Raw genomic sequence first — 11,385 nt, 5'->3', positions numbered from 1 at the left:
TACACGGGTGGCCTCTATCCCCTCATCCTCCTCCTTCTCCTCCTTAGCGCCCCCCTCCCCTCTCCTCTCAGCTGCCTCCAGCAAGAGAACATTGATTCTGCACCTTTTCCTTTTCATTCGGGGGATTGAACCACCAACCATAGCAGCATCATGTGTGCATCTTTGACTCCAGGTGAAGTCTGCAGTCATATTTTCTGCACTGATGAGATATTACTGTAAATAATCAGTTGATCATCACACAGCATTACCCTCCCTTCTCCCCTTCCCCGATCACCGCCTCTTATGATCGATATCGTGTGATGCTCGCTGTGTTTACGTTCCCACGAGTGACCATGTGGTGTCTCCTCTTCTGGGACCAAGAAAGGGAAAAAAATCTCCTGCTTCCCCCTCGCCATATGGCCCCGGAGGGCCCATACCGTTACAGGTCCTTATACATGCTTCCAGTTGAGTGTAGATGGAGCCCAGTGGACAGAGGCACATAGAGATGTGCGCTTCAGGCCGGAGAAGGGAGGGAGGGAAGCAGGGAAATAAACGTCGTTTTCTGGATATGCAGGGGAGGGGGAAGTTAGTGGCAGATGGCTTGTAAGGGTCTGTCCGCGTCTGAAGGCGTGTCGTGGTCCTTCACTGAAGACCCCCTTCCTCCTTCCCCCCTGCATTCACAATCAATGGAAATTAAAGCGCAGAGAATGGATGAATAGTCAGACCCCGAGTCACCCTTTTTTGTTTGACGCAGCTACTGGTGGGCAGGAGTTAAACTACAGCAGCCCCCTACAGTAGCACTTTGGTTAAACAGCCAGCACCATCTTTTCGATGGACAGTGTCCTAATTGTGTTCTCTGTTTTTTCTGTTTTATTTTTGGTTGTTGGGGCGGGGGGGGGGGGGGCTACTTTTCTGGTTTTGAGTGTAGAGTGTAGAAACTCAACACTTCACTCCAGGTGAAGTGCAGCACAGCGGCCAAGGTATTAACAGTAAATAGCCCTTCAGTTAAAGTTTCTGATAACGGACATTATGGGGGTTCAATATAGCCTGAAAACGTGTCTGTGTAATTTTACCATGTCGGTACCAAAAGTTAAAGGTATTGCACCCAGATGCACCCTCCAATCCCCTCCCCCAAGGACGGATGAAGTCTCCCCTATCCCTGAGTGTAATTGATTTTCTTGTCTCAACCGGCTTAATTGTGATGGTCATGGTTCAGCCGGAGTTTACTTTGAGAAAGAGTCGAGAGTTGAGGTTTATCAATAGAGGAGGACTTTTTGTTTGATTGTTGCCCATGAAATAATACGTAACACTGTTATGTGACGTATGAAGTGAAGGTAATTGTGGGGGAACGTAACACTTTTTCATGGGGGAGGGCTCCTCTGACAGCCGGTGTGTAGGACGGACCGTGGCAGCAGGTAACGAAGTCGGAGAGAGGCGCCAGAAAACAATAGTCGTGACGTACATATCTCAACACAGTGACGCAATGTACGTGCGCTAGCCCGCGCGTGCAGTTCCAGTAGACCCCATTATACAGCAGAAAAATCACACATCTAATGAACAACCTAATTAAGCAACACCCCTCACCACACCCCCCGTCCTCCCACTCCTTATTCATATGCGCACCACATAAGATTTTGGACGAAGCACAGTTTTCCCTTTTCATACTAGGAGATATATATATATATATATATATATATATATATATATATATATATATATATATATATATATATATATATATATATATATATATATATATATATATATATATACTTAATGACAAATGAAGTCTGTGTGTGAGCGTGTGTACGCGCCCAGGGAGAGTATTGTGTGTTAGATGTGTGCGCGCACGCTCAGCCAAGTGAGGCGTACACGCGCTGTTATTGAGGAGAAGAGAGCAGGTGCTGGTCGAATTACCATACAGCTGAGGGGGGAGAGAGAGAGAGCAAACTTATTCCTCCACCACACACAACAACAAAAGTTCCCCCTTATGTTGGCCACGCGAGCGACTACGGTGCGCGCGCGCCTCTGTGCACGCACACACACTGCCACCTATAAGCACCCAAACACGGTCTCTTTTTTTCATCCTAGTGTGAAGAAAGAGAAGAAGGCGAGAGCAAAGTAGAAAAGCAGGAGTCCAGCCCCTCATGTCGTTTACCTCATTGCGCAGCTCTGCCAAGGAATGTTTTCTTCAGTCTTTTCAGTCAATTCAAAGCATCAAATTCTTCCCACAGATACAAATACCAAAATTTAGAGCGTGTGTGTATGCTGAGAAAGAAGGGGAGAAGGAAGAGAAAAGGGGGGAGGTGGGCTGAAAAACAATTAACTGAGTCAGAGTTTGACCAGGAAACGCTTTTTCTTTCTTTTTGGGGGAGATTTTTGAATCAGCTTCACACTGTTAATTGGCACTGCATCCAAAACATCTTAGGACGCCCACAACAAAGGAGCTGGTGCAGTGATGCAACAGCTGGATGGATCAATTCAGCCGCATGTCGTCCACAGCGCAGGGGGAAATCTGGCAGCTGTACGATGCTGAAAACTTTTAAAAGGTGTATAGAACATATCCATATTACCGCTTTAACACCTTTAGTTTGTTTTTCATATATAGGAGAGGGTCTGTGATGTCAAAAGACCAACAACCAAAAGTCAGCCCAATTCTTTTTCTTCTTCTTATGTCTTCTTAACCGCTTGAATGTTAAGTTTTCCTGTTTAGTGTTAGCAGAAAACATGTATTAATTAATCTTGTCTCCTGTCTTGTCCTGTGTAGGAGTCTTACAGAAGTTTTCACTTCTTAAATACTTCCACACAACCTTATTTGAGCTCGGGTATTAACACTGTATGAGAGGTTACAGGAGGAATAAGGAGGATGGTGGTGGGGTACTTGTATGGGATCCCATTGTAGAGAGCCAAGCCAGATTGGGAGGTGTAGTCGGGCAGCAGGAGGAGGGGGTCCATTTGCATGCTATTACCATAGCATGTGTCAGGCCGTATATAACAGGCTGCAGGCGGCCTTGGCTGTAGACAGACGCACAGTTCACAGTGAGGAAAGACATCAGGCAGTAGAAAGAAGCATGTTGGACCAGTGACAAATCTGTCCTTGCGTTAGACCAAGACCTTCACACACAAAACAAAAAAAGCTTCGCCCTAACATTCTTGCTGTAACAAACAAGGAACACTTCGCTTTTTCCTCTTTACGCACTGGATTATAACTGAACTTCGAGGACTGCTTTTCTTTTTCAACACAGCGCAGAAGTTTACTCCATTTGTTTTGTGATTTTATTTTTTAAGGTTTGGGATTTATCCTTTGTCTTTTTGTGCCTCGGGACATGAGTGAAAACGGCGTGGCTGATATCCACAGCAGTTGATGAGAAAACCCTGTGAGGCGACAGAAACGTGCTCAATGTATCTTCCTCAGACGGACTGAACAGGAGGAGGCACCCTGACGACAAGCCCAAGACTTTTTACTCTATTTATTTACTATTTATTATGTATTTATTTAATATGGGGCGCGTCATCCTGCTGACTCTTGCCGTCATGTCCATGTTGCTGTGCCAGGTAAGCTTCTAAATCAAACATTTTCCCTCCAAACAATGAACCATCACCCTCCCCCTGCCTCCCCTGCCCTCCCATCACAACACGCACTCTCACACAAGCGGTACTGTGTGTGCACTTGATGATAATAAGCCGCTTTCCTCCGCAGGGGTTTTGCTCGGGAGTTTTTGAGCTGAAGTTGCAGGAGTTTCTGAACAAGAAGGGAGTACAAGGCAACAAAAACTGCTGTAAAGGAGGTCTGGCTTCGTCTTTCCAGCAGCAGTGCGAGTGTAAGACCTTCTTCAGGATCTGTCTCAAGCACTATCAACCCAACGCTTCCCCAGAGCCCCCGTGCACCTACGGCGGCGCTGTGACACCCGTCCTCGGCTCCAATTCATTCCAGGTCCCAGATGCCATCCCGGAGAGTTCGTTCACCAACCCCATCAGGATTAACTTCGGCTTCACGTGGCCGGTAAATACAACCATTCATGTAGAGTAGGAGTTAAGGCTGAGAAATCGCGCCAATTCTTGTAAATGCGTGCGTGAAAAGAGCACCTTTTCCCCTGCGCACAACTTGAAGGCTCAGAGAGCACACAAAGTTTACAGGTATTTAGTTTCATCGGATCAGGTTAGGCAGTTTGCATTCAGCACATTGAGTGTATGGCACAATCGCCTCGGGCCTTTACTTGATGTTATCGCCACATCTCCGCTGGCCACCTGTCTCATGAAGCCATTTGTGTTCCCAGGGGACCTTCTCGCTGATCATTGAAGCATTACACGCCGATTCCAAAGACGACCTCTCCACGGGTAGGAACTAAATCTCACATTTCAGTGTTGTTGTTGTTTTCACATTTACACACTTTCTCCTCCTCATCTTGTACTTCTACATGCACATTTCAGAGAACCCAGACCGGGTTATCAGCACCATGACCACCCAGAGGCATCTGACTGTGGGAGAGGAATGGTCCCAGGACCTGCACACCGGGGGAAGGACCGAACTCAAGTACTCCTATCGATTCGTGTGCGATGAGCACTACTACGGGGACGGCTGTTCAGTGTTCTGCCGGCCGAGAGATGACGCCTTCGGCCACTTCACCTGTGGAGAGCGCGGGGAGATTGTGTGCGACGCCGGGTGGAAGGGGCAGTACTGCACTGAACGTGAGCTGCAGAGATTTTTCCCGTTATAGAATAAAATATTTAGATTAGACGAGAGACAAAAAAACACAGAAAGGAAAAGAAGTTAGAGGTAAAGAAATCCGTTTAAAAGGAAATCGTTTAAAAAGGATAGATTTAAAACCAATTTGAATGTTTTTTTAGTGAAGGTAAAGTTCAAAAAGTTTTTATTTCCATGTATCTATAGTCAAGTTCTCTGAGTGCCGTTAGAAGGCAATTTAGGGCGTAAACACCACGCGCACCCCCTCCTCTCTCCTACCCCCCCCCCCCCCACCCCACTCCACCCCACACACACACACACATACATACACATACACACACACACGACCACTTGATTTATTCTAAGGAAAGTTTTTGAGAATAATCTCACGCGTGCCATAAATTTACATGCTACCTTCCGATTCGTTACTCTCGAAGTGGGCCGGTCGGTGATTGGCTGAGTTGGGGGAGGTATTGTTTGAAGTGGGCAGCTGCCGGCAGAGAGGAGACAATGGAGCAGCTGTCGCGCACTGGCAACACACTCGCCAGCTGTCCACTCTTATCTACCCCAATCCGAGACATTAAGGGGAGTATGTGTGTGTATGTGTGTGTGTACACACACAGAATGAATAAAAGAGTTCTGACCCGCAGTGAAGAAGAAAAAAAAGAGGGTGGTGGGCTGAGGGCCTCTGTGTGTGTGAGTGCGTGTGTGCACTCTGGGGCACACACGCATGCACACACTCCCTCCTTTGTCTCTGCACTATGTTAAGCAGAAAAATCTTCCATGATGACAAGCTAATGGGTTCAGAATCCACTGCTTTACTTCATTTTAATTACTTTCTTTGGATTTTTTAATCTTTAAAAGCAAATCTTAAAAACAAGTTGCCTCAATGTTTCTAAAAAGCATACTCTTGTTTTCCTGTACAGCGATTTGTCTGCCAGGATGTGATGAAGAGCATGGGTTCTGCGAGAAACCCGGGGAGTGCAAGTAAGTTTTCTCCACAAGTTCACTGGGGCATTAATTAATTAGTGGATTGCGTGAAGTAATGTGAGTGGAGTGACCGGTGTTCCCTCCTAATTGGACAACAACAGGTGCAGAGTGGGATTCAAAGGGCGCTACTGCGATGAGTGCATTCGTTATCCGGGCTGCCTCCATGGGACCTGCCAGCAGCCCTGGCAGTGCAACTGCCAGGAGGGCTGGGGTGGACTCTTCTGCAACCAAGGTAAGGAAAGAGTCTGGGAAGTAGGGACAGAGAGAGAAGTGGTTTTGTTGGATGAAGGAAGCCACAACACGTAGGGTACAGCAACGATTGCTTAGACGTTTTCCAGATATCTAGGCTGCATCACAATTTTAAAAAACAAACAAATAAAAAAAACTATTTGAAATGTATTTGAAACAAAAATCTGGTTATGTGCAGCTTAGACTTAGATTTCATGAACAGGAAGATAACAAATTAATGCTTAAACAACTTACAAATGCCCTGCTTATTTGGTGGAAAGGTGACAAAATGTGGACAACTTGTTCTTGAAGGCAAGTTTTCCATCACTGGTTTGTCATTTATTCAAACCACAAACTTGGTTTCAAACAAGCCAGTAAAAAGGTAGACTGAAGCGAAAGAGCATCAACACTCCAGTAACAGAGCAGCAGTTGTTTCAGCAAAGACAGGAGGCAAGGAAACAAAAAACCACTGGCAGAAGAGAAACAGTCAAGTGTGCCTGAGGACAAAAGCGCATACTGTCGCCGCTGCTGCTGTCCCGCCATGTGTTATGCTCTGGCTAATCCACATGTGCTGCTGTGTTTTTTCCAGATCTCAACTACTGCACTCACCACAAGCCCTGCATGAATGGAGCCACTTGTAGCAACACTGGCCAGGGCAGCTACACCTGTTCCTGCAGGCCTGGCTTCACTGGGGCCAGCTGTGAGATTCGGGTCAACGAATGTGCTGGAAACCCCTGCCGCAATGGAGGAAGTTGCACTGTGAGTGCTCGTGGGTCTTCTTAAATGAACTTGGAATAAGAATAGAGACATCTTGTTAACTGCGGCTCAGCACCAGTGATGCCTGAATGCATCAGCCTTCATTCCTTCTCATCTATCTTTTCTGTTTTCGATCATTCTTCAATTATATTAAACCTAAAAAAAATCAAGACATACAGCATGCAGCAAGCTGGAAATGCTGCAGATGCAGCACCACACAGATCTTGATGTCAAGTCTGTTCTATTTTTTCCCACAGGATTTGGAAAACACATATACCTGCACTTGCCCTCACGGTTTCTATGGCAACAACTGCGAGCTAAGCGCCATGACGTGTGCTGATGGGCCTTGCTCCAATGGAGGCCGCTGTACTGACAACCCTGACGGAGGCTACTTCTGCCAGTGCCCCACGGGGTATGCAGGGTTCAACTGTGAGAAGAAGATTGACCACTGCACCTCCAGCCCCTGCTCCAATGGTAAGTACAAACAGAATAAGGGTTTGGTCTTTGAGATGCTCAGTCTGCACGAACTGAACACTCATTCATTCATGACTTCATCTCTATTCTCAGGTGCACGCTGTGTGGATCTCGTGAACTCCTACTTGTGTCAGTGTCCAGACGGCTTCACCGGCCAGAACTGTGACCACACTGGTGATGAGTGTTCTTCGTATCCTTGCCAGAATGGTGGCACGTGCCAGGAAGGTCCTGATGGCTACACCTGCACTTGTCCCCCGGGATACACGGGTCGCAACTGCAGCTCCCCGATCAGCCGCTGCGAGCACAACCCCTGCCACAACGGTGCCACCTGCCACGAGAGAAACAACCGTTATGTCTGTGCCTGTGCTCATGGATACGGTGGCAGAAACTGTCAGTTCTTGCTTCCAGAGCACGCTGCCATCCGGGGGTCAGAAGTTCCCTGGATGGCCATTGGTTCCGGGGTGGTGCTGGTGCTGCTGCTGTTGGCAGGCTCTGCTGTTCTGGTTGGCTTTTTGCAATCAAAAGTCCAGCATGTCGGCCAAGTAGAAACTGTAGGCGAAGCAGAGACAATAAATAACCTTACTAACAACTGTCACCGTAGTGACAGGGACCTGGCCATCAGTGTGATGCCGATGCCAGGTGTCAAAAACATCAACAAGAAGATGGACTTCTGCAGCGGGGACCCTGATGAAGGATCTCCACCAGGGAGGAGCAGCTACAAGAGCCGCCATCTGCCTGCAGATTACAAGCTCGTACACGAGGTCAACTACGAGCAGGCGGCCAAGGAGGCCATGCTGGAGGCGGCCTGCGAGGACAAGGACTCATTTGAGTTTGAGGAGAAGCGCAGCAAACGTTTAAAAAGGTAAATAACTGACGCTATAAACGTCTGTCAAACACAAAATCAGACTGTGGATGTCCACAAATCTAACGTGTTTTCTCACCTTCCTACAGCGATGCATCAGAAAAGAAAGCCCCAGAAATGTCTGCATGTGCGGACACCAAGTACAAATCTGTGTTTGTGATGTCAGAGGAGAAGGACGAATGTATAATTGCAACTGAGGTGAGTTCTACTTTGTTGACCCTTAGCCAGAGATACGATTTCTGCGGTCATTTGGAATTTAAAAGAACAAAAACTAAAATTTTCTGTCTTTTTGGTGTGTTTCCCCAGGTGTAAGAAGCCACCAATGGGCTGCCCGTTGTTCATTTACTCTATAGGAGAGTTTTTATGCTCCTTCAGATGCTGCTCTAAACCTAGGGGGAGGTGTCCCGCCTTGAGACTGCTGCTGATACGTTTAACTGATATTCAGAGTGAGCTGGTTCTCTACTGGAAACTAAGCGCAGGCAGTGGCGGCCTGTGGGATTAGAACTGGCAGGGTAAAAAAAAAAGTTTACAGTTCAAAGTAAACTGCTTCTTAGCTTTCTGTTCTGCCTGTTAACAGGGAGTGGGGTTTTTGTAAAAAATAAGAAAAAAAGAAGAAGAAAAAAAAGAAAATATAAATGAACGCTGTCCCGTAGCGATGATATACGAGTTTTGTTTTGCAACATTTGCACCCAGGCCTTTTCTCTAACCCACACGCCGTTGCTGAGCGCAGGAACTGCATCAAACGGTGGATGTTTGGCCATACTGGCCTGTTCTTCACAAGGCTGTTCTCGTGGGCTGTGCGCCCATCACTGCACCTGTGAAGACTGTATGTATACTTGATCACTGTGTTAACTGAAGTGCATTTTCTTCCCTAAGCCCTCCAAACCATTTTATGACATAGTATTGTTCAGTTCTTTTCTTCTTTGGGATATGAAAACTTTGTGTCGATTAAAAGAAAAAGAAAGTTGCTTTTTGATACTGATTTTGTAAAATAAATAAAGAAAAAAAACAAGTTATGATTTAAAATTATGATTTAATTTAAGTTAATTTAATGATTTTGTGTTATTTTTATTTTGTATTATATACTTGTGATGTTTGTTATGATTATTTAAGTTGCTTTTTTTAATGATATTTGCAAAGGCACTTCAGGTCAATGGGATGGTTTTTCTTTGTTTTGTTTTTTTAAGAAAATGTTATTTAAGAGGGATTGTACTGTACAAATTGTTATGTTACCCTTTCCTTTACCGTATTTGAATGAAGGAATTAGCCAAGACTATTTTTCCAAATAAATATTGCTAAATGTGAACATTTGATTGCGTCCAACTTTTGTTTTGTCCATCTGCAAGCACTCTGAAAAACACTTCTTTAGGGGTCTGTGAGCAAAGTTAATCAGTAACATCTGTTGTCTTCCCCTTGCGACCCCATAGTGGGCTTTTCTATGCCGACACTGTTGGCTACTGCCAGAAGTTGAAAGTGTCTCCCTGGAGATGAGAGAGGGGGCCCTATTCATAAAAAACAATACCCCTACGCTAGATTTACCACTCCTGTTTCTCCTCCTAAAGACCAAGTCAGGTAATTCACGGCTCTGAAATTCACCTACTGGACCACTTTAGGTTTGGTTTTCAAACCTTGACTTCCTGTTGCCAGAGAAAAAGCTATTAAAAAACAAACAAACAGCAAAGTTCGGTCACATCTGAACATAAAAGTCATACAGTATAAAATCAGTTCCTCGGAGTTCTCTTTCTTAATTGCCCCACAAAGATACAGATTGTGTTTGGACACAAATAACTGTAAATCATCAGGGCGGTAGAGTTTGTCCTTTGGAGGGGTTTATAAACCCACGGCCTTATGGGAACAGACTTCAGCAGACAATGATGGAATTGACAATGGGGCACACAAAAGGCCACCCTTGGGAGAACCTGCGTGTCCCTCGGCATGCTGGGAGAAAGAGAGTAACAGGAACAGATGTTGTTGAGTAACAGATGCCTTCTGGCCAGAGTTCAGCCACAACCAGCCAGACCTTCAAAGGAGCAGCAGTAAAAGGAAAAAAAAAAACGATTATCTATGGGCCTTCAAGAAACAACAGCTTTTGCATTGTCTTCCTTTCTGATAAATTTGTTGGGATTTTTGAGAAATGGGCAACACAAGAGAGAACCTAAGAGGACTTTTGTGCACAGTGAGGAATACAAAGACACTACAGCACTCAATCAGCAGCCTGAGAAATTCAATGTTTTCATATTTAGCTTCAGCTATGTAAAACTCACAGAGCAAGAGTGATAAAGCCTTATAAAAAAGAAACAATTTAAACTAAAAACACGTTTTTAAACTGAGCAACCACAGTGATACACCAGTGTCTTTCTGAAGACATACTTATTATTATTTTATCCCCTGCTGAATATGTAAATTTGCCCACTTCCAAAGACATGAAAAGTCTCTAACTTTTATGACAGTTTCATTTTAATGGAGAGAGACAGAATATCGACCACAACCCCCCAAAACGCATTACATAAAAGCTTTAAATTGATTTTCTATAAACTGACGTCTTGAGATTGGCAGCTCCATAGTCTTAATGTGATTCTTCTTTAGCCACTCCTTTGTTGCTTTGGGTCATTGTTATGGTTGAAGACTCATCCACAACCCACCTTCAGTGTTCTGACTGAGAGAAGGAGCTTCTCATCCAAGACCTTATGGCACATGGCCCCATCCATTGGCTCTTTGATACTGTGAAGTCATCCTGTGTCCTTAGCAGAAAAATAGCCCCACTTCTTCCAGTTTCATGCTTAATGGTGGGGATGGTGTTTTTTTGGATCATACTCAGCATTCCTCTCCACCACAAACACAGCTGGTCCAGTTAACACTAAAGAGCATGATCTTGGTTTTAGTGGACCAGAACACTTTCTCCCAAGTCTTCTCTGAATCATTTACGTTTTCACAGTCTTAAGACAGCCATGGTCACTTCTTGAGCAGCAGACCTTGTGAGTGCTGCAAGATTTAAATCTTTTATGGTGCAGTGTGTTACCAGTGGTGTTGTTAGACTGTGGTCCTGTTGTCAGATCACTAACAAGCCAAACCACGCCATGTGGTTTTGGGCTGATCCACCACCTTTGCCATGATCATTCTCACGTAGCATGGAACTGAAAGCAACTAACAGTCATTTTTTTCCTTCCCAAATCATTGCTTCAACAATTTTCACCTTCGCACAAAGCATGCTGACGCTCATTTAGCCCTGTACAGGTCTACAGTCTTGTCCCTGACATCATCTGACAGCTTTTTGGTCTTGCCCATGGTGGTGGACTGGAAGAAACTGACTCTGTAGACAGGTGTGTTTTATACACATAAAGAGCTGAAAACAGGGGTGCCTATAATTAATGGTTTAATTGCAATCCCTGCACACAGGCAATCTGTGGGACCC

General features: G+C 45.2%; 1 protein-coding gene across 1 annotated transcript; it reads left to right on the top strand.

Moving 5' to 3' along the window:
• The first annotated feature begins 2,906 nt into the window (after positions 1 to 2,906).
• Positions 2,907 to 8,938, top strand: dla (deltaA). Its single transcript, XM_026171934.1, has 11 exons — positions 2,907 to 3,534; positions 3,680 to 3,982; positions 4,257 to 4,317; positions 4,411 to 4,668; positions 5,590 to 5,650; positions 5,755 to 5,885; positions 6,471 to 6,640; positions 6,895 to 7,111; positions 7,205 to 7,973; positions 8,063 to 8,171; positions 8,280 to 8,938. Exons 1-11 carry the CDS (start codon positions 3,466 to 3,468, stop codon positions 8,283 to 8,285), a joined length of 2,154 nt encoding a protein of 717 aa, XP_026027719.1. The 5' UTR covers positions 2,907 to 3,465; the 3' UTR covers positions 8,286 to 8,938.
• Positions 8,939 to 11,385: the final 2,447 nt, after the last annotated feature.

Source organism: Astatotilapia calliptera, chromosome 6 (assembly GCF_900246225.1).
Source record: "Astatotilapia calliptera chromosome 6, fAstCal1.2, whole genome shotgun sequence".
In the NCBI taxonomy this organism is placed as follows: Eukaryota; Metazoa; Chordata; class Actinopteri; order Cichliformes; family Cichlidae; genus Astatotilapia; species Astatotilapia calliptera.
The sequence above is the reverse complement of the archived record's forward strand: the minus strand, read 5'-3'. Positions and strand labels throughout refer to the sequence as shown.

What these genes read in the sequence shown, in the direction of transcription:
- dla (XM_026171934.1), top strand. Translation starts at nt 3,466, where the DNA reads ATGTATTTATTTAATATGGGGCGCGTCATCCTGCTGACTCTTGCCGTC. An exon ending in GGGGCAGTACTGCACTGAAC is followed by an intron (nt 4,669 to 5,589) that starts GTGAGCTGCAGA and finishes TTTCCTGTACAG; the next exon opens with CGATTTGTCTGCCAGGATGT. An exon ending in TGGACTCTTCTGCAACCAAG is followed by an intron (nt 5,886 to 6,470) that starts GTAAGGAAAGAG and finishes TGTTTTTTCCAG; the next exon opens with ATCTCAACTACTGCACTCAC.